This window comes from Thamnophis sirtalis, unplaced genomic scaffold, assembly GCF_051295495.1.
Source record: "Thamnophis sirtalis isolate CommonGarterSnake01/CBP01778 unplaced genomic scaffold, rThaSir2_p1.2 scaffold_5, whole genome shotgun sequence".
Classification (NCBI taxonomy): Eukaryota; Metazoa; Chordata; class Lepidosauria; order Squamata; family Natricidae; genus Thamnophis; species Thamnophis sirtalis.
In genome coordinates, this window is record NW_028261385.1 from 55361552 (window position 1) to 55385177 (window position 23626).

The 23626-nt window shown below is 37.4% G+C and overlaps 1 protein-coding gene across 1 annotated transcript; it reads left to right on the plus strand.

Annotated features, from left to right (window-relative positions):
* Positions 1 to 3259: 3259 nt before the first annotated feature.
* ZNF475 (zinc finger protein 475) lies at positions 3260 to 21392 on the plus strand. Its single transcript, XM_014055990.2, has 5 exons — positions 3260 to 3415; positions 8957 to 9071; positions 10281 to 11179; positions 17593 to 17773; positions 20800 to 21392. Exons 3-5 carry the CDS (start codon positions 10541 to 10543, stop codon positions 20949 to 20951), a joined length of 972 nt encoding a protein of 323 aa, XP_013911465.2. The 5' UTR covers positions 3260 to 3415; positions 8957 to 9071; positions 10281 to 10540; the 3' UTR covers positions 20952 to 21392.
* Positions 21393 to 23626: the final 2234 nt, after the last annotated feature.

Sequence of the window (23626 nt, forward strand, 5' to 3'; positions counted from 1 at the left end):
CGCAATTGGTGCACCAGACAACCCTGGTCACAGCCAACAGATGATGCTCCAATTTCAGCTGCGAATCCAGGACTCCCCCCAAATTGCGAGCCCTCTCTGAGGGGGGTAAATTTTCTCCCCCCAGGGTTAAGGACGGACTGTCCAAACAGTCCTTTGGGGGCAACATCCAAAGCCACTCAGTCTTGTCGGGATTGAGCACAAGTTTGTTCGCCCCCATCCAGATCCTAACCGCCTCCAGGCATCGGCACATCACATCACATCCACCATTTCACTGAGCTGGCAGTCCTTTGTTTTATTCAAAGCAATGGGGAGGTTTTATTCAGAGCAATAAGGATGTATTTCTCAATCACTCGTGGGTTCTTCCTTGGAATCTCTGGACTTCCCCAAACTTTTTCAGGATTAACAACCTTTTGGCAACTTTTTGTTCAAACTAGGAGAAAAGCCGCAAATCCAATCTTGCCTGATCTATCTTCTTTCACTTTTTAAAAATCTCTTCCTAACTCTCTTTGTTAGACTTGATCAACATTTTAGACAGACTTTTTGCAGCTATATATTTTTCCCACAGTGCAGAAATGTGCTAGAACTACAGAGAGATAACTTCATTCAGCTCTCTTCTCCTCTACTTTCATAACTGAAATCTTTCTGGAGAACTGCTGAGGACAAGTAGTTTAAAGCTTTTCCCCTCACAGTTAGCTCTTAGTTAAAGTTTGTAATTGGGACCAGCTAAGTGATGCAGTTGGAAAGCACTATGTCACGTGACTGTGCCAACATACTGTATGACAGCAGTTCCACTTGCGGTCATTAGGTGAATCTCGTAGAGCTGTCAGGTGCAACCTTATGTGGTTGCCATTTGCAACCTCCAGCTGACTTCCCCATTGACTTTGCTTGTGAGAAGTCAGCAGTGAAGGTCGCAAATTGTTTTCACGTGACCATGGGATGCTGAGATCATTGTAATTGCAAGCCAGTTGCCAAGTGTCCAAATACTGTTCCCTTGACCATGTGGACTTTGTGAAAGCTACAACTTTGAGGACCATCCATATTTTTTTTTTGCTTCAGCAACATCGTAACTTCAAATAATCGCTGAATGCATGATCACCAATGGAGGACTTCCTGTATTTGTTTCTGTTTGCATACCCCCAGGAGAAACTTCTTGAGCCATTTAAAACCAGACTTACTTTACAGATTGGACAGATAGCACAATCATCACGTGAGTGAGAGGCCTGTCCTGTCTTCCACTAAGTTGCTGTTAAGCCCCGTGGAAGTTGCTAGAGTTCAGAGGAGCTGAACTAAACTTTTCTAATTCATTGCCTTCGATTTTGGAAGCAAAGCCTTTCTTGATTACGTAGCAGCCTAACTCAGTTATATTTCATACTGGAAGTGCCAGCCAAGTTCACATGATCAGTTGATCCAAAATCAGGCAAAGGAACAGTATATAAAGATCTACCCTTCAGCCTCTGAGCTCTTGGCTCTAGCAAAAAAAATGGCTTTAAAAAACTAAGAAGCATGCTGAGCTGTCCTAGCTAAACACTACTAATAAAGCTACTAATATCATGAATATAAGTTCCCCAAATATTGGAGAATCTAATTTTAAAGACCAGAAATCTATACAGAGGCTGTATATTCCTCAATCCATAAATGCTGTCTATACTGTATTTCCTTATCTGCCCAAATGGAGTTATCTGTTTGCAAATTTGTTAACTTTTCACCAGTGTGGGATGTGAATATTATATTTTGTATTTTTTTCTCACTTTTTGCTATGTCAGGAAGCTTCTAAAATCTATCTTTCTGTGTACTAGCAAGAGACTCTGGTGTCCTTTTCTGACCCCCTTCTAGAGCAGGGGTGTCACACTCAATTTCATTGAGGGCCACATCAGGGTTGTGGTTGACTTTAGAGGGCCAGGTGGACATAGCTGGGGTAGTCGCAGCTGCGTGGTGACAGCTTACTGGTGGTCGTGGCTGGGGAGGTAATGGCCAGCTCAATGTTTCTCACATCAGGGGGGTGCTTATGGTGGCCCGGGTGGTGCTGGGGAATCCATTGTCTCCAGCACATGCTCAGGGGGCAGCAGCACCCCCTCACTGACTCCCCAGCAGCCTGAAGATCTAAGGCTGACTGCTTTCTTGCCCAGATGACAGTGGTGGGTTTCAAAAATTTTTGGAACCCCTTCCGTAGGTGTGGCCTGCTTTCCGGGTCCACTGGTGGAACCTCTTCTAACCGGTTTGGTAGATTTGATGAACTGGTTCTACCGAATAGGTGTGAACTGGTAGGAACCCATCTCTGCCAGATGACCACCACCAAGTGTTAGATCAGTGCCTGGTGAACCTGGGCCGGGGCTGTGGCTCCAGGGGCCCGTCTTTCACTGTTTACAGGGCAGCCTTGCGAAACAGATCGAATCACATCATGGGCCAGATCTGGCTTCTGGGTCTTGAGTGTGACACCCCTGTTCTAGAGCTTAAAGTGAATTCCTTCTTCAAACCTCCTCTTTTCCAACTTTCCCTTTTTGAACTTCTGCTTCAACTTTCTCCCATTGAATTGAATGAACTCCTCCGTATCTCCCTGGGCTTTCTCTCATTGAAGAGAATAATGTGCTAAATTCTCAAATTATTACTGCTTTTTATTTGACTATTTTGTTTGGTAGCTTCATTTTGTCTTGTTCTCAAGTTTTCACAGGCCTGCAGATGGATGGAATGGATGTTTCGCAGCCAACATCCATTCCAAATCTCCAAGGGATTTTACCGTAAACTCTTTAGGATCTGCCTGCCAGTAGTTTTTTCACTATTTGTCCCTTTAACATGTGGTCTGTTTCAATAAGTACTTGGCAACTAAGAGGAAAAACAAGGAAGCCTGAGTTTCCCTTCAAGAGCTTTGGAGAATTTTTGTATTTATTGCTGAATAGAATAAAATAATAGAGTTGGAAGATACAGTATCTTGTAGATTATCTAGTCCAACCCCCTGTTCAAACATTTCTGACCCTGTACCATTTCTGACAGATGGTGTCCATTCTCTTCTTGAAAGCTTTCAGTGATGAAACACCCACAACTTCTGAAGGCAAACTGTTCCATTGGTTGATTGTTCTCACTGAAAATTGGTCCTGCTCACACTTTTTTTCCTTTCCCAAACAATGCTGTAGAGCAATCAACTTCACAGAAACTCACTTTTGTGCACTCACTTTTGTTGATATGTGCAGCTAGGCAACATGTTAGAGACAAAGAAAGGGATGTCCATTACCGTAGCAACATCAGATGCTAACATACTAAATAAGTAAGATAGGTCTTATTAAGACCTAGTGCTTTGCTTCTGTTAATTCTTCAGCGTACTCAGAGGAATCATTAAGTAGAAGTTTAAAGACTGAGAGATATCAAGGTAAGACCAAGCAACAGCAAACATGGAGTGGAGAAATGCAATTGTTAGTAGAAGGTGAGTTCAGTTACTGAATTCCTATTTTTTATAAGACTGAACTATTCAAATTATTGTTTAGTTATGAAACAAAAGCATTTGTGTGAGGTATAAAAATAAGACAAATAAATAGTTAATTATGTTATGTTGGTTTAATGCCAGATTTCAGAGTCATAAAATTCAGGTTCCTGCTTATTTTTTATATATACATTTCATTTGTATATATTCAAATTGGGACATAATTAAATATAATTCTATTTGGTTAAGCTGTTGCAAATTGCAGGACATATTTTTGAAAAGTAACAAGCTGCCAAAAACACAGATGCTTTGCTAATTAACAGGAAAATTATCACAAAAGTATCTAATTTTATGAACATATAAACTTAGAAACAAATACTTTCTTATGCTCCCAGTATTCCTAATTGGCCCAAAGTTCTTTTATAACACCTCTCAGAGAGTGAGCTGCAATGACTCTGGCTACTGATAATAACTATAAATGCTAATTAGCTTATATAAAATCTGTTTTGCTGTACTGATTCTTGATTACATAATCATACTGGATGGAATGATTCCTATTATTGCTATATTTATTTGACCCTTAAAACTTTAGCAATGGCTAATGAAAAGCTCATGAAACAGAAATTTCACAGTTACAAAAATGAGGATTAAGAAATAGCATGAGGGAGGCTATGAAATCTATGATTCATCTAATATGAAATCATTACTGTTTAATCAGGGTGAATATAAGCATGTTTCAGTAGCTATGTTCTTTGACACAATCATCTGTTGTCATATAAGAATTAAAGAGCCCTTGTAATTTCAGCTAGGTACGTGGCACTCTATCCAACCAGGAAACAACTGTTTATAGCAGTTGTCTATATTGTCAAGCTGTTTCTTGACAATTTAATATAGATGCAAAGGGATGGGAAAATATGAAATTGCTCCAACTTATATATGCTTTGACAGAGGAGTATTGCAATGCAGCTTTTAAAATAGTAATGGGTATAGTTGGCCTCAGATGATTCTGAAGGCAAATATTATGACTATCAAAATAAATAAGAGCCAAGGTGGCTCAGTGGTTAGAGTGCAGTACTGCAGGCTGCTTCAGCTGACTGCTAGCAGTTCAGCAGTTCAGATCTCACTGGCTCAAGATTGTCTCAGCCTTTCATCCTTCCGAAGTGGGTAAAATGAGGACCCAAATTGTTGGGGGCAATATGCTGACTCTGTAAAACCTCTTAGGGCTGTAAAAATCACTATGAAGCAATGTATGTCTAAGTGCTATTGCTATAAATGGCTGGAAATATTGGGAGTGAGCAGAAGATATGAGATAGCTGATAATGAGGAATCTGAATATGTGAAAACTGCTGGAATAAATTTCAAGGGATAAATGAATGGGCATACATCATCCTAATACTGAATCTCTCAAGGAACAGTAGAAGAATAATTTGACTTGACACATGGACAGATGATCCCTAGAATAGTTCTCATCTAATTTGGGGTAGGGATGGGCTGGACATATGTAGACTATAAAGCAAGTTCACTGTATTACAAAATTCTCAGAGTTGTGTTTTCATATTAATTTAGGTCTCTTCCAAACCTGCGAATTGGACAACAATAAGTATCTTCTTGATTGGCTCAGGAAATTTACTTTCCTGATTTCTGCATAAATTTCTGATTTATGTTCAGCTTACAGTAGTTTCAAATACATTGCAATTGAATGAGAAATAAGTCAGCTGAGCCCTTAAACACAGCTAACACTGTGGGTCCACATGAGTTCTGGACTATTGCCAAATTCATACAGAAATCCCATAAGAAGCAAGAAATGAATGCTACCAGTTGGCTGTGCAGTGTGTCCTAGCTGTAGGAAACAGCAATCTGATATGAGGAAAGAAGAAAAAGCAGTAAATTCCTCACAAATATGTTCAGTTCAAAAATAATGTACCTATATGTAAAATAGTGTACCTATATGATGCAACAACATATCTTGTGTTTGAGAACTATAACAGTTTAGTTCCGCTCTGTTGCAGTGTGCTTAATGTCATAATAAAACTTACTTCTTTAATGCGGCAGCTTGTGGAACTTCTGAGAAAAAACTTTCCCGATTTATCTCTCTTTGGAAGCAGTAGGTCTCTCTCTCTTTTTAAAGAGAAGAATATGTGTGTGTGTGTGTGTGTGTGTGTGTGTGTGTGTGTGTGTGTGTGTGTATGCGGATGGGAAGTGGTGTTTGAAGATGAGTATATTATCTTCAAACAAGTTTTAATGGAGTAAGGAAGTTCTCAAGCTATTCACCAATACTTAAATGTAATTATTTACTTCTAAATCACCCAATAACCATAATATCCAGGGCACTGAGTTTGCTTATGCAACATAAAATAAATAAATAAATACTGGAAAGATATTCCAATTTCATTAATTGGCTGAGTTCTCATTATATCTTCAGCCTAACCAAGAGATTCCACGGACGACAGGAAAGAAGAGCAATATCTCTTGAGTTCAAATAGCTAATTAATCCCCAAGATGGAGTCCTTAACTAGGTATTACCTTTATCCTCAGCAGCGATAGAGATCATTTGACATTTTCCGTAAAGCACTGAAAAAATGTTGCATCAGAATTCCCAGATCACTGTGGGCATCATAGAGTCATGATTTGTAGCGGTCACTTACTATCAATAGACAATCCTGGGGAATAAGAGGAGCTTAGGAAAGAAAATAGCCTTTCCCAAGGTTTAACTCTGAAGTAGATGCCAGACTGAGACATCCAGATCAATAGCAATAGCACTTAGACTTATATACCGCTTCATAGGGCTTCCAGCCCTCTCTAAGCGGTTTACAGAGTCAGCATATTGCCCCCACAGTCTGGGTCCTCATTTCACCCACCTCGGAAGGATGGAAGGCTGAGTCAACCTTGAGCCAGTGAGATTAGAACCGCTGAACTGCAGATAACAGTCAGCTGAAGTGGCCTGCAGTACTGCACCCTAACCACTGCACCACCTCGGCTCCTTATCTACCTACAGTTAAGGGACATGCAAATGCACACACACAAAAATGAGTCACTGGCTTTTTCAATGGTTTAGAAGTTATTTTTATTTAGAAAAGCAGGCAGAGAGTACTCGAAATTCTATTAGGGCAGTTGCTGTGGGAAGAGATATTTATTTCTTTTTATGGCTCCTCCAGTCTAAACTGCTCACCATAAATCTGTCCAATTATTGCTTAAACCATTTATTTACTTAACATGCTGCTTAAATTAGTGAAGGTAAAAAAACAGGAATACACAGGATACTTCGGCCTTCCTGCAATAATCCTTTGGGAATGAATAACACAAGTAGAGCACTTTCAGTTGATGCCTAAGGGACTCATTATTTAGTCTGAAAAAGCTAAGTTTTAATGATGATTATTAAGCCCAAGAATATTTTCCAGAAGAGGAAGGCATATAGTCACAGTTTCTTTGATGATTCACTGTGGTGAAAAACCTTGGAACCCTGAAACATCCAGCAACCCTCCCCCTCCCCCCGAATTATTTCTGACAACAAAAGAAAGTAATTGTTACTAGAAATTCTGCATGTTTTGTTCTGACTACAATGTTACAAGATACTTCATATAATAAAAACTGTAGTTATTTTCCATACTGGTTTTGTGCATGTAGCTAAAATATATGACAGTTTTGGCTGTCAACACCTTTTTTTAAAACAACACTTTCTTTAAAAAAATTCTATTTTTTTTTCCATTTTAAAAAAATACAATTGAAATCATATATTTTTTTCAAAAAATGAGAAAGAATCCTGGTTTGAATTTTGTGAAATGTTTACAAAGAGAAATCTCTGAGAAGATAAAATAAACTGAGGACTTAGTCATACAGCCTGGCTCCCCCTTTGTCACTTTTTATTAGATCCTCATTAGCTATCAAGGGACCTTAGGGCATGTTTTTCTTAGGTTTGTTGCTGGCTAAACTCAACAGCTCAATGGCTACTTCACAGACGCAGGAGTCCCCTTTAATTGAGGCACTGCTTGTGATAATCTATAATACTTTTTAGAACTATTCTTCCCATGAGTGTTACATTATACATGTTGTCCTAAACTTAGAACCAGTTGCTTAATGACCATATGTATGGTGGCCATGGAATGGGTACTCTGTGGCCTGTAAAGCACCTCCCAGCCATTGTAAATGGAGTAGAATAGAGTAGAGTAGAGTAGAGTAGAGTAGAGTAGAGTAGAGTAGAGTAGAGTAGAGTAGAGTAGAGTAGAGTAGTGTAGAGTAGAGTAGAGTAGAGTAGAATATTCTTTTATTGGCCAAGTGTTATTGGATACACAAGGAATTTGTCTCTGGTGCACCAGCTCTTGGTGTACATACAAACAGCAAACTCATAAATCATAAGATACAAACAAGAAAGTGATAAATTATAAGATATCAATAGAAGAAAGTATGTAATAGGAAAGATGAGAAGGATAATAGTAGTACATGGTTGCATCCCCACTGCTCCTCCCCAAAGTCATGTAATTGCATGCCAGGCTCTTGGCAACTAGTCTTTATGACCAATTGCAGGATTCCACAGTCACATGACTATCATCTGCAACATTTTTTGCTGGTTTCCTACTGTCTGGATTAAATACTTTGCAAGCTGTTGTAAAATACCATGTGACTGGACTGGACCAGACAGGATTTCCTTCAAGTGGGTTAGAATGAAACCAACAGGAGCAGAGGACTGAAGCAATTTAAATATTCAATGCAGGTATGCCCTGATGGAGGAAACAAATATTCTCACATTAATATGTCTGCGGTTACTTCCAAAGACAAATCATGAAACCAATAAAATAATAGACTTTGGGGAAAGCTATTGACTTACTGGATGTACATGTTTTTGCTTATTGGTATTGAATCACACACAGGAACTAAACAATAAAGGTAAAATTTAAAAGCCCACAGCTTATTTTTCTAGGTTCAAGTGGAGAAAGTTAGGTCTCTTTGTCATCAAAAATTTTAAAAAATAGTTTTAAGCTTAAGTTACCCATTCATTATGAGATATTATAAATATAAAGCATCCCCTTCTGACAGCATTTGGATTACCTCCTCTGTTCCTATAAACTCTTATTTGGAGCCAGAAAGTCTTATTATTTTAAATTTATTTCCATTGCAAGTGTATAGTTTGGGAATCAAAGCCATCACTGAGGATTTCTGAATGTATCAAGTATTATATGAAGGAAAAATGATGACCATATATGGCTATTTAGTTTTGTCCTAACAGTCAAAGAAACAATACTTCACCTTGCCTTTTATAAAGAAATGTTTAGATTACTTTTAAAAACTTATGTGATATGCAACTGATTGAGAACATAATAGTCAGTTTTCAGATTTATGAATATGAACTTACAGGTCACTTCCAGCTTGGCAGAAAGGGGAAAAAAGATCACATGGTGTAATCTCACAATAAAACATAAATCTATTCTGTATCCCATTGAGAACTTTGAAGTCCAACAATAGACCTTGCCATCAAGTTGTTTACTTTTTCTCTTCTAAACTGATCTTCAGCAAAATGGTATGATTAATTCAGCATTCCTTTCCCCCCAGAACCTACAGTATTGCTTAAAAATACCTTAAATGGTAAACAGCTTGGTCAATCTTGAAATGCATCAATTAATGCAAATTGGAGTAATGGACCATATCTTAGCAGGCTGAAAACAAGGTACTGTATATTTTCCATTGTTTCTTCCCAAAAGTCCTCTAATAAACCTCACATTTTCCTTCTCCATGACCTAAATAACCTAGCATTTTTAATACTTAGGTTCACGGTATGTTTCACCATATCCATTTCATTATTTACTATTATAGTTTCATGATGAGAGGGGAAAAAAGGTTACCAGGATGCATAAATATTTGAAATGTGTTATTTCCTCAAATGACTATTCAAGGAACAGCCTACTAGAATGGCTTTACCCACTTTATTAAAATCCATCCACTATGGATGACAGATTCGTTCATTTTCTATGTTGTGTGGCAGATAAAATCTGCGGCTCAGAGTGTTGGAGATTTTCAAGTTCATTATGAAAATGCTAAAATCTACTTAACCCAAATGCTGTAATGTCAATAATTATTATTTTTTTGTTATGAATACAAAATAATACTGCCTAGTATGAAGGCAATGGCATGACTTAAAAAATTATTCATTATTGGCCTTTGAAAGATAGATTCAAGTACATTCAAGAATATACTGTTTATATACTCAAAGTAAATTTCACTGTGGTCAGCTAGCCTTCTTCCAGGCCTACTCAACTGACAAAAGTGTAATAATGATATATTTCAAAATCATTTTTATTTAATTTGGATATTGGTTGCCACGATAATTTGGTCACCATGACGTAGAAAAGATGTGGAGACTCTAGAAAGAGTGCAGAGAAGAGCAACAAAGATGATTAGGGGACTGGAGGCTAAAACATATGAAGAACGATTGCAGGAACTGGGTATGTCTAGTTTAATAGAAAGAAGGACTAGGGGAGAGATGATAGCAATGTTCCAATATCTTAGGGGTTGCCACAAAGAAGATGGAGTCAAACTATTTTCCAAGGGACCTGAGGGTAGAACAAGAAGCAATGGGTGGAAACTAATCAAGGAGAGAAGCAACTTAGAACTGAAGATAAATTTCCTGACAATTAGAACAATTAATCAGTGGAACCGAAGTGCCTCCAGAAGTCCTCCCTAACACTGGCAGTGTTTAAGAAGATGTTGGATAGCCATTTGTCTGAAATAGTATAGGGTTTCCTGCCTAGGCAGCGGGTTGGACTAGAAAACCTCCAAGGTCCCTTCCAACTCTGCTATTGTATTGTATTGTATCTTTTTTTTAAAAAAAAAAATTTTTTTAAAAAAAATTAAAATGTATTCATATATTTCTTTTCAGAATTAAAAAAGGCTCTTCCCCCAAAAAACAGAAAATAAAAAAAAGAAGACATAGAAACCACCTTATTGAAACATCAGAGCACTGCAGATTTAGTCAGATTTCTCTCGGCTACTCTCTATGATTAGAGTTTCTGATATTTTTATCCCAAAGAACTCCATAGTATTTAAAAATCAACTGAAAGACAACCACAGAGAACATTAAGTCCAAACAAGCACAACTACTTATGTCCAGAGAGACTGTAATGGAATATTATAACTTTCATGGAAACAGCTTTAATGAAAAAGACTTTGAGCAAACATTATAAAACTCTGCCAACTTCTGGAAAACCCATTGCTAATGTCCCTAGCAGATTGTCTTCAAAACAGGCCCCAACAACCATTGGGTCAGAGCTTCCTGCATTTTCACCAGATGTAGTGAGTTTAAATTCAACAAATCCTGGAAAGAAGAGGCCCAAGACTGTGACAGTATCAAAAAAGCAAAGTACTGGAAGCATGTCTCAGGATCAATGGGATCGACCAGTTATTCCACCAAGAAGACCAGGCTTAAGGGTGTGCTATATCTGTGGCAAAGAGTTTGGTTCACAATCTCTTCCTATTCATGAGCCAAAATGCCTGGAGAAGTGGCATATTGAAAATAGCCAACTACCGAAACATCTCAGGAGAGCACCACCAGCTAAACCTCAGGCTCTTACTGGAAAGTCTTCTAGTATAGCAGCTGAAAATGAAGCAGCAGCTAAAAGTTTTCAAGCTCAGCTCCTGCCCTGTCAAAACTGTGGTCGCACTTTCCTCCCAGATCGCCTCCTTGTACATCAAAAGAGTTGTAAACTGAAGTCTAAACCAGCTTCTTCAAACTCCAAATTGCTTACACCTGCAGGTTATGGGGCATCATCATCAGACAAGGTAAATGAGAAGGCATCGTACCTAGCTGAAAGAGGCCCCCATTGTTCTCATGTGCAGACTGCAAGATGAGATTCTACTGGAATTGAAGTTAATGGTAAAATCTTCACTCTTGATTTCAGTCACGCTAGGGTCTTATTCCAGAAAATATATAAACAAGTATTTTACATTATAAGCGAAAGGTAGCAACAACAAACAAACCTAGAAGTTCAGATCAAGAACTGTGTCTAGGACAAAGGTGGGCAATTAATTTCTCAAAGGACTGTGGTGTGGAGGGCTGATTTATGGGGCCACAACTGCAGCCCATGCCACCACAGCCCCCACCAACATTGTGGGGGGCCCTCCTGTTATGGGCCAGACAGGGACGCTCTCTGTCCCATGGCAAGTTGTAAAATGTGGTCTAGGACAAAATAAGAAGAAAGGTGCAATCATACTATTTCATTTTGATGGAATAGGCAGCATAACACTTTGCTCTTCTGTAACAATGGTATGAATTTAATGTATTTGAATGTAAAAATTAACATGAATTCCATATAACTTTTGCAATTTGAAATTGCTATAGCCATGCTAGGATAAGGACCAATACTTTTCAAAAGGCAGGTTAACTTGCAATGTAACTTCTCCTTGTGATGGAAATCATTTAGGTCTTTTTATGTGTCCTATTTATGTATCCTACGTGCTAGATTACTAGATATATAATAAGGCAGTAGAGAGGATTGTAAATTGCTTCTTGCAGGATATGCAAGGAATCCTTCATGAGCTTGTCCTTTAACTGTGACTTACAAAAATTTACATGGGAAAACATATTCGTTAAACATCATCTAGGAATGCAGCAACAGCTATGAGCATCAACTAAATATTGAATTTATTAAGGTTTCCATCTCTATGTTTCCCTCAGGCTGAATGTGCATAGAGAAAATTTTAAATTTAAACTTTCAGCTACTATTAAAGGACTTTTTTTCCTTCCAGAAATAAATTTCCTTCCAGAAAAATTTGCTTCTCCAAAGAAATAATAACTTTTCTTTGCAATGGAATAAGATATAATGGGATATAATATGATTATGTCATCTACTTCAAATATTACTACTACTAATATTATTATTAATAATTAATATTATCATCAGATGTAGGGAGTTCTTTTCTAAATAACAAATTTACACACTCAAACAGACCTAGTGAAGTACTAAGCCAAAATCAAGCAAGTAGAATGCACTTGTAGATCTAGCAAGGACTGGTCCTTAACTGAGAGTTTTTCTCCCAGAACTAATGAAACTGCACAAAATTCAGTCAGAAGCATAACATTTTCTTTTACTACCTTTGGGATCCTTACTCTCCATACCGAGTTAGGTTCTTAAATGTACATTCTTTACTGAATTGTTTGAAACGGCACCCAGGGCATCTATCCTAACTTGAAACAAGAAGTAATTTAGCTTATTTCACTGATTTGCTTGGGAAATTTTTAAGAATAAATGAGTTGGAGGCCTACCCACAGGGTCTTTCTATAGCAGTCTTTTTTCAAAGTTGGCAATTTTAAGATGTGTGGACTTCAACTCCCAGAATTCCCAAGCCATCCAGCTGAGGTATTCTGGGAGTTGAAGTCCACACATCTTAAAATTGCTAAATTGGAAATACACTGTTCTAAAGACTGGCCTGATAATGTCTCTCACTGAACAATAGAGGATCAACATTAATTACCGGATACAACTGAAAATATACAGTCTCAGTTGTGGGAATGAGTCAGCACTTTAATCAGAAAAGGGAGGGTAGCCTGTAGAGATTCTCAGTCAACCAGGTCATGGTTATTCTAAAGATGCTTTTTCAAGAGGCAACTGACTTGTTTTTTATCTTTTGAAGATGTTTTGCTTCTTGGATGAGAAGCGAAATGTCTTCAAAAGAAAAACAACAACAAAGTCCAGTTGCCTCCTGAAAAAAGCACCTTTGGGATAAAATGGAGGGTATTTAAATTCAGTTTTTGAAAGTTTCATGAGAAGCACTTTAACAGAAAATATAGGGGAAATAATTTCATACTCTTGGATTAAGGAATTAAAAATCCTTCTGCTTCAGCAATTTTTTGCAAGGTATACTTTTCTTCATTGCTTTTGTTCTGTCATTCTTTAATCTTCTCAACTCTTTAAAACCATAGATTACATTAAACTGTTATCAATCATTATTCTTAAAGATAATGATGGTCCCCATACAAGTCCAATAAAATAAAATAAAAATGCTCCACTGAATTTTTATCAAGATTTATTAGGACCTGATTTATTCCCAACTGAATCTTTTCTGATCTGTAGAGAAAGCCAGTTTCTCTATTATGTGCCATGTTAGTTCAATATAATTGCTTTGTTATGCAATTGCTAGGAATACATGGGCTCATTTGGATTAACCAAGCATGATTGCACCTCAATAAATAGTCTACAGTACTGTTTCTCAACCTGAGCAACTTTAAGATGAAAACTGCTGAATTTTTTTTTTTAAAGCAAAAGCTTGCTTGCCTAAGCTGTGCGTCTCTGTTTGGATATTCTGCTTCTTGAATCCTGCTTTGGACAGCTTTTTGGTATGGGAAACATAAGCATTCCAGAGATTAGTATTCTTCCAGTGAGGAAAAACAACTGTGATCTTCCATGGAAAATCTTTCCTACTTTCTGCTTTGGTTGCTCCTAAATGCTTCTAATGTCTTGTTTTGATGTTTTTCTTGTCAATCTACAACAATCACTTAATTCCCTTGGTTCTGCTTCTTGACTATCAGATACTGCCATCTGCTGCTTTTCTCTGTTGTATGTCCTCTTACAAAATAAAAATGCACGTTGTTTCTGGTATTTCCTCTCACTGTTCATCAAAAATTGAAGTATTTTTATGTTCTCACTGCGACTGAGGGGCTAATATAGAGATACTTCTTGCCCTATGTTTGCCCTATGTTTGCAGGAGTACTAGCTCTGTCTTTATTGTACTAGAATAATAACAGAACATAAAGTACAGTGCTATCTTAATACTCTAACACTTTGAAACTCATCAAATTTGATACTCAATACATTTTGATGTGAAAATTTTGTTCCAGCACTCATTGTGTGTTTGGTACTCAACATAAAAGTTAGAAGTTGTGGGTGTCATCTGTCTTGTGACTTGTTACATTATTCTTTATGGGGAAAATTGTTTGGTACCCATCATTTTTGGTACTAATTGACTTACTGGAACCAATTAACGATGAATACCAAGATACCACTGTAAATGAAGAGTTACATTAATAGAATCTTGCAAGGCTGAAAGCATTTCTCCTCTCTTTTCCTTTTGGTCTCTGGATATCTAGGAAGAGTCCCTTCTGATACATTCCTCATGCCCTCCCTCCTTCTGTGGGCTGACATATCTTTTACACGCTGATTGGGTAATGTGCAGCTCTCCCTCCTGTCTCTCAAGGTCAATCTCACATACCATTACACCCTGAAAGCCATATTTGAATTCCAGTACAACTACATCATTTTAAAAAATGAAGCCACAAAGCCTTCATTTTTTTCCAGTTTCCATGGGGATAGTTCTGTTACTCAGTTGCATTAAAACTGCCAAAGAATTTGGCAACATCAAAAAAGATTTATTAAGGCATGGGGTATTCTGGACATTATGATCATCAGATGTATGGAATTCTAAGAAAAGAGTCTACACACTCAAACACACCTAGGGAATGGATAATAAAAGAAGTGGACAGAGAGAAATAAAATACAGGAAGGTCAAGACTGACAATTCATAAAATCATTTTTGGTTCATCTAAATGACACAAACATTCATTTTCTATAGGGCTGAGTGAAATACTTTTCTGTTTAATCTTTAGCTAATAACTAGATGCTATCATCACTGGATGCAATTCTTCAAATCAAATTTCTTTCACTTTATTGTTTGCAAACTTATTTTCAGGGTCTGTTCTGGACAGATGTTGGAGTAAAGTTAGGAGGGTGGGGAACACAATTGCCTGGTCAATTCAGGGAGCACTAACAAAGGAAGAACCCTTTTCTCCAACAGTGCTAGGCAATCAGTTTTTGAAACTGAATAAAATTGAATAAAGGTGGAATCGTAACCTTTGGCTACTTACCAATTTCAACAATGTTTTCCATCCAAATCCTTAGTTTTTATTAAATCCTTAAGAAAAAAAACCCCCAAATACTGGACATGAAAACTGTGAGCTTTGAAGGAAAGCAGATTTCTAAGGATTTGAATACCTTACGTATATCTTTGTATATTATGCCTGAGTGGAATTCCCCACAGTATTTTAAACAATTGACCAGATAACTGCAAGGTTCTGCAATTTGTGGCAGTCCCATTATGACATCATGACACAAATGACATTCAGTACCCAATTCCCGTCATTTATGTGATGATGTTGTAATGCATGTGATTTTTTTAATCCCTCCATCCCCCCTCCCATTTGCCATGAAAGGGCTAAAACTCCAGGAAACCAATATATATGTTGAAAGTTCATCTGTGCATTATCCCCACATTTTTCTCAATATGTTTTTCTGTTGAAGTCAATAGTTCAATACTCAAGAAAAGGGGGAGCTGGAATTTCAAAACAAATTAACTCTTAGTGTTATATTTTAACCAATTGATTTGCTGCCTTGAATGAATAATATTGAGCTATTGGATTCTTTCAAATATTGAACTATTGAACTTCATGATGTGGAAGGCAGGATGATTATTTCTACTCTGAAAAGTCTCCATTATCAACCTATTAGCAAGTACAATACATTGGTGTGTCTTCACTTTTGCCACTCAAAGGTAATTTTGAATCTTTTCTATTTTTAATATATGGGAACTATTTCACATCTTGGAGAAAAGGGCCATATAATCCAGCAGAACTCCTTGCATTTATAAAATCTTCTCTCATCTCTCCAAGTTAAAGATTCCAGTTACGATAGGTAGATCTGCTCCAGCATTTATTAAATAGGTTTGCTATAGTTTGTTTGTATCAGTTAATGCAATACAGGGGCTATCAACTTTTTCAAATATCAAATGTTCTTGTCTTACATCATGCAATAGCATTGGCATATATGTCCCAACACATTTTAAATGACTAAAATCTGACCATATGAACTTTCATATTTTTAGGTGATTGTACCCAAGTTCAAAACCAAAATGACACATGGCAATTCTTTCAATCTGAATTCTCATAACTTGCCAAACCAAAGACCCTACTTTATGCATCTACAATACACTTTGTGAACTAACATAAATGAGATGTCTTTACCCTCTTTTTCTCATACATTATATCTGGACTAAGTTGTCTTTTACTCCTCTGGTATGTATCCCTTCCCTTCTGGGGATCTACCTCCTCACATATTCCATTATATATATTCTGAAATCTCATTTCACCCAAATTCTATGAGATTTGAGAATGCCAACGTCCCAAAAGACTGGATTACTTAGTGAGATTTCAGCCATTTTTATTAATGAAAATAGGTTTTAACTGAATGATTTTATTAAGGTAAAATTATTATTTCAGTTATTTTAAGTTAACAGGGAGGAAGCAATTGGCATCTTGGAAATGTTGCAGTAATGTTAGACAAATATAAATCAATCCAGATTTATTATTGTACATCAGAGAACATTTTTTTACAAGTTGTTACGCAGAATAAGGCAGAGTCCCCAACCCCGGGCTGTGGGCCACTATTGGGCTGTGAGCCATTTGGAAACCAGCCCTGGAAGTGGCAGGTAGGCATGCAGTTGTATCTCCACTTGCACAAGCAATGTGTGAGCACGTGCACATGTACTCCATTTGTGCAAGCATGCATGCTGGCCACTCACACGGGACCATCTCCTCTCTCCCCTCCCACCAGTCCACAAAACTAGAAAGGTTGGGTAACTGTGGTTTAGGAGCATCTTGACAGTACTGTAAAGCAGTGTGAAGTGATATCTTGAGGGAAGGTTCAAAAAAATCAAGAAGTCACCTCAGCTCACGACCAAAGCCTATCCTTTTTTTATGTGTGTCACATGTTTGACATCCATCAAAATGGGCTGGGGCTACAGTCACCTGGTTGCAGCTGTTAACCTATGTCTCCTACAGAAACCTCTGGAATAGACCCATTTCCAATATTTGTAAACTTTCCTTTCAACTGTTTTCTTATCATCTCCTTGATGAAATGTCCACAGTAGATTTCATAAAAAGAAATAATAACCCACTTAAAAGCTTGGAAAATCAGTCAGCCCCCAAGAGATTCATGTAACTGGTACAAATATGTATCTATGAATTAGAAATTACCAACCTCTGAATCCATGTTTTCTAGATATTAAAATACCTTATCACACACTTCGGAGCTTGCTTTTCTATCTCATTATCAGTAGAGTTTCCTTTAATGCAACATTACTCCCTTCCTGCAGTTTAATTTGTTTTAAGAGTTAAATTGTCATTTAACTGCATTTGTTGTTTGCAGTATCCCATGATAAGGCGACCTCCTACAGTTATTTGTTATATTTGTGGTCGTGAGTATGGAACCCATTCCATAGGCATCCATGAACCACAGTGTCTGAAAAAATGGCATATTGAGAACAATCAACTGCCAAAACATTTGCGAAGAACTGAACCTGTAAAGCCAGTTGTGTGTTCCATAGGAGGTAAGTTACAAACAAGCCAGCCAAGCAGATGCTGGTTAGGGATAAAGGATAACTCTTTAGGATGAAACCAATTTGAGAAAGGCTGCACCAAATTCTCTGGCATGCATGAGATCCATGGCCTCACAGTGCTAGTATTGCCATGACAATATGGCTTCTAGAATAGGTTTCAAAGGCATCAGCAAATTTTAACAGGTACTCTTCAAATTGCAGTCAATATCCTGGAATTTAAATGAAATGCTTCCATACTCTACGTTTGCAACCGCATTTGACAACAGTATTATAAAAAGTTAAACTTTTCATATGGAACAAGGGACCTTCGTATGGATCAGGAAGCAATCATGGCATAATTAAGAAGAACGTGTGTGATACAGATCCCAGAAAATTCCAGAATATTTTATTCAGTGGTTTCCACACACCCCCATAACTGTAATGTATATTTAAAACTAAAAAACAGATTACTTTTAAACTGTTATGACAGTTTTATAGGAGCATAGCAACCCCCCCTTCAAAATACTCAATAAAAACTATGGAAAGATTATAAATTTTGGGGAACTAGGGAATGGAATCCTGGCCAAAATTTACACCTTGAACATTTGCCCAGTTCTATGAAGTTGTCTGGACACTTGGAGACGTCCAGAAGTAGAATAGTGGAATTTATTGTAGATCCCATGGTCATCTTTGAAAAAGCAACTGTGGGTTTCAGCTAAGCATCTTTATTTAACAGATCTTCCTGCAAATCTAAACTATCCTATACAGACTGGTTTTTCTTTAAAAAAAAAAATTGAAGTCACATGAGGAGCTGGTTCTTTCTATGCCCCACTGTTGATACTTGAATTGTTTTAGCTGCTTGTCATTCAGAAGGTGGGCAGTTCAGCAGTTTGAATCCCTAGCACTGTGTAACACAGTGAGCTCCCATTACTTGTCCCAGCTTCTGCCAACCTAGCAGTCCAAAAGCATGTAAAAATGCAAGTAGAAAAAGAGGAGCCACCTTTGGTGGGAAGGTAACAGTGTTCCATGCACCTTTGACATTTAATCATGCTGGCCACATGACTATGGAGACGTCTTCAGACAGCACTGGCTCTTCGGCTTGGAAACGGAGATGAGCACTGCCCCATAGAGTCAGGAACAACTAGCACATATGTGCACGGGGAACCTTTACCTTTTAAGCATAGGAATGGAAGTTTAAATGGCTACAAGAAAGACGATCACAGAATTCTAGCAGGCATATGCAAATTCAGAACAATATTTGTGAAAGGATCAGTTTGAACTTTTGCATCAGTTCAGAAAAAGTACATTTGGACATGTGTTATCAACTCTATCAAACATCTCCATGTTGTTACCATTCCCCCGCCCCCAAAAAATTGATTCAGAAGTTCCTGACACTATTTGATACTTTAAATTACCATGGAGATTGAATTTAGAAATTTAAATGGATTTATCAAATTGCTTTTGGACTGAATCTCTGAACTGGATACTTGAACAGCTCTAATATCTAAGAACTTTTAAGATGGGTGGAAACAATCATGCAATATGTTACCCCAATTTTACTTTTTCTTTTCCCAAAAGGTTCAAACTATATGTGATGCAAGAGTTGTATGTAGCAATCCAAAACTCTTTTTCTTTTGCCAGGGCTGGAGCTGGAGGGTTAGTGAAAAGGTGTGGGGGGAGAGAAGGAGGGAAATAGTGTTAACTTAATGTTCTCCTAATATTCAGCCTTTTCTCCACAACTCCAGTGCTTCTGGATTCATACTGGCAAGATAAGTATAAATACGAAACTCTGAACTTTACACAAGACAGAAAGCTTTGGAGAAAACTTCAGTGGGGAACGCAACTAACAGGGAAAAGATTAAGCATTCACTTTCTCCACTCACTTTTTATCTGCAAAATACCTTCCCCCAGAGAGATACTTTTGAAAGGAGAAGAGGCCAACGTAGTGCTGCTTTACATTGCTTAATGTTAAATATATGGCATGCAGATTCATTTCCTGAAAAGGAGTATAATTGCTGCAGCCAAAAGAATACAGTTGACGGATCATCTAGTGAAGAGGTATATTATGAACATACACTTTAAAAGATGTAAAGCTTACCCTTATATGAATCATAGTTCAAGTGTATGGCTTTTTATGGGGAAAAAGATATCATTTTGTCTCTGACAGAAATAACCTTTGTTTTCAGGAATTTTGCACTTAGTATCTTCAAATCTAGCTAATGCATTAAAAGCTGTGCTTTCAAATGCCAGTTCTTTGGAGAAAAGCAAATTATTTGAGATTTCTCTCATCTTTCTCTGCCATAAAGAATGTGAGGTTCAGAGGCTACTGGCATAAACTTCAGCTAAAGGTAGTTCTTTGCAAAAAGAAATTGCATTCAATCCCCGCTTTAAGTCAAAAACAGGAGAAAAGATGTTGATGCAAAGGATAGCAATTAAAATGCATGTCAGCTGCCTTAATCCCTAAATAATTGCAGATAAAACTGTAGCTGAAATTGCTGTGTATGGGAAAGGATACAAAAATGGACAACCTTATGTCTGCTGATTTGGCTCTTTGGGTCATTGAGTTAATAGTACTCTGAGTCACACTGAAGACATTAAAAAAATATGAAATTGGAACTAAGCGGAATTCTTTATCCCAAACAGCAAAGGGTGAAAAAGTGAGAGAATACGGCACTTTTTTCCCTTCATCCCTTTGGTTGAATAATGTTGGTTCATTAAGCAGGATTTTTTTAAAAAAAAGACATGTGGTAACACAGTCTGATATTTGAAGGGTAGCAAATACGTTAAGAATGTGTAATACAGCACATGCTGAAATGGTTTCTCCAGAAGTACAAGATTATTCAGTTGTAGTTAGCTTTATGCGCCCCCTGAGACAACAAACAGAGTTTTGCTGGATTTTTCTTCCCTCATAAGGGCTATGATTTAGTTAAAACTGAAAGGCTCAGTCAACAGGTATTTCCTGAAACTATTTTCCATAAAAACCGAGTATGATTCTCTTGAATGAAAACTGATATTTTCTCTCTTTAAATTTTTTCCAGCCAAAGGTTACTATGATCTTGATGCTTTAAATGAGTCTGCATGGCAAAGTGCCCAGAGCCAGCTAGTTCCATGTGATATTTGTGGCCGTACCTTCCTGCCAGACAGACTGATTGTCCACCAACGGTCCTGTAAACCAAAGACACCAAAATAAAGTTCTCCTCATGTTAAGGATTTAAAGAACAAAATTGTTCTCTAACCTCTAGAATGAAAGTTATACACTGAAGAATCATTGAACTACATAGAATCAGCATAAAATTAACATAGTATTGATTATGTGAGTGACATATGGGACATGTAGCACCTGTGACAGTGTTTTGCAGCAATTATTGATGGAAGTGGCTCATAAGGACAAAAAGAACCTTTATAGAAACATCTGCAAGATGGAGCCTTCACAGAAACGACTGTGGCCTTCACACTGTTCAACGATTACCATTCTTCCAAGTATTGCAATGTCTGTTAAGAAATGGTTTTGTTTGAAAGACTCCTCATTTAGTAAATCATGTATAAGAATGTTTATTTTCAGTAATGAATTTTTGATTTAAGGGATCGATTGACAGCAATATAAGGACCATAAAAGTTTTGATATCCTTCATCCAAAGTGGATATAATTATTTCTAATCTTTTTCAAATATTCAATCATTGATTTAAAACTTTGCCTATTGGTTCTGAATGTCTTGGGACAAAGGTCAACTGTTCCCCATAATTTCATTCCTCCCTCCCTCCCTCCCTCCCTCCCTCCCTCCCTCCCTCCCTCTCTCTCTCTCTCTCACACACACACACACACAAACACCTGTTTAACATCTACATGAAATTTCTAGGTCAGCTTGAGGCCTATTCTGGTTTTTCACTTCATACAACTGCAGTTAAGGTAACTGCAGATAAGAGACTTAGCCCACATTTGCTGGTCTTCCTGTGCCATGATCCTTTAGCCATTGCCTTTTACATGATAGAGAAAAGTTTTGAAAGCTTCTACGTATCTGCATGGATGTGTGAATATGGATGGATGATTGAAAAGATTTGTATGATATAATGCAGAATAGTATCAACCAGTGGTGGGATTCAAATAATTTAACAACCGGTTCTCTGCACTAATGACCAGCTGGGTAGGTGTGGCTCAGTGATCATGTGACCGTATGGGCATGGCAAATTCAATGTCACTCACGCCGATGGGCGCTTTGTTTTAGCTGTTACAATATAATAAGGGTTAACTGGAGAGGCAGTTTCCGTAAGCAGGGCAATAAAGATTAGGCTAGAAACAACACCAGAATATTTCCTTCCTGCCTTCCTTACAGGATTAGCCCTGTAAAGTGGAAAAAAACAAAATAAGATTTTTTCCAACAACCGCTTTTCCGAACTGCTTAGAAAGTTAACAACCGGTTCTTCCGAATAGGTGTGAACTGGCTGAATCCCACTACTGGTATCCACCCTGAACCTAGTTTTGAATGCTTCTTCCCCATTACAAATTCAAGCTTCTTTTTTTTTTTTTTTACAGTTCAGGAGCTGTGGAATACCAGCACAATGAATAGGAACCTTGTTTTATGCTCGCAGGTTATAATGTTATGCAGAAGGTTTGCTGGTCTTTGAGATTGCCAATATGAAGGGTAGAAGACAGGACTCAAAGTGCCAGAAGAAATGATGGATGACGATGCAATTTTCTTCAGAATTCAGGTGGGAGGGGAATACCATTAATCCTCTGTATACTGTTTGCAGACCAAAGTACAAGTTTTGTCCAGTAGACATCTGTTTTCTTTTTAATTTGCAATTATTATCTGATCAAACAATGACCAAGTGACCATATAGTGTTATGTAGTCCAGTTACCACTATAGAAAGAATAAGTGATAGTAAGCAACAAAAGTTTTAACACTATTAGTGAGCACAGATACTCATTTTTAATCCGAAAACTTGCATCCATAATTAGTACTATGAATATTTCTGTTGGTCCATCATAATCTTTCCTCACCTAAGTTTCTTTAAGTAATCACCTCACCATATAACAGTCTGCTGACCACAAAACATGATGTGGTCCAATAATTATTGTAAAAAGAAAAAGAATAAACTGCCATCAAGATAAAAATTAAAATAACACGTTCCTACATTCAAATTGCAGTTATTTTAGTTCTCTTTCAAAACAAACCTGGGAGAAAGATATTTCAATGAACGGAGAAATAATAAAAAGACTCAGACTGACTACTCACTCTGATTTGCCCAGCATTCGTAGAACTCATATGACATAAGGCTATATATGCAGTATGACAGCATTGGAGAAAGCAGCATTTCGGAAAAGGTCAGAAAGAAAGCCAGTTACCACTATAGAAAGAATAAGTGATAGTAAGCAACAAGAGTTTTAACACTATTGGACTGCAAAATTATCTTGTTTTTAAATTCTACAACAAGACCCTTCTGGTGGCCAATTAGTTGTGATAGCAACCACATTTGAAATTTCGAGTGCCTTTACCAGCCTAAAAGGATTTGTTTATATCAGGTTTACTGTGCATGTAAATATGAAAACATGAACCTGATATCTTCCAACCACTGATTAAAATAAGAGAAAATAATGCTGCCCTTTGAGGGATGAGGATAGCCCTCCAGATATATTGGAAGTGCAACTCCCACAATTGCAACCCAGTATGGATTTTAGTTTCTAACACAGCAGGAAAGTGCTAGGTTGGAGAAGACTGAGACATGCTTCATACTCTTTAATTTTCAACAACTTTATAACTTCATATTTCATGAAGACTATGAGAAGGAAGTTTGGATATTAAAAGCAAGTCTCCTGTGGGAGTCAGTTGACCAATTGGTTAGATGTCTCAGATGAACCAGATGTC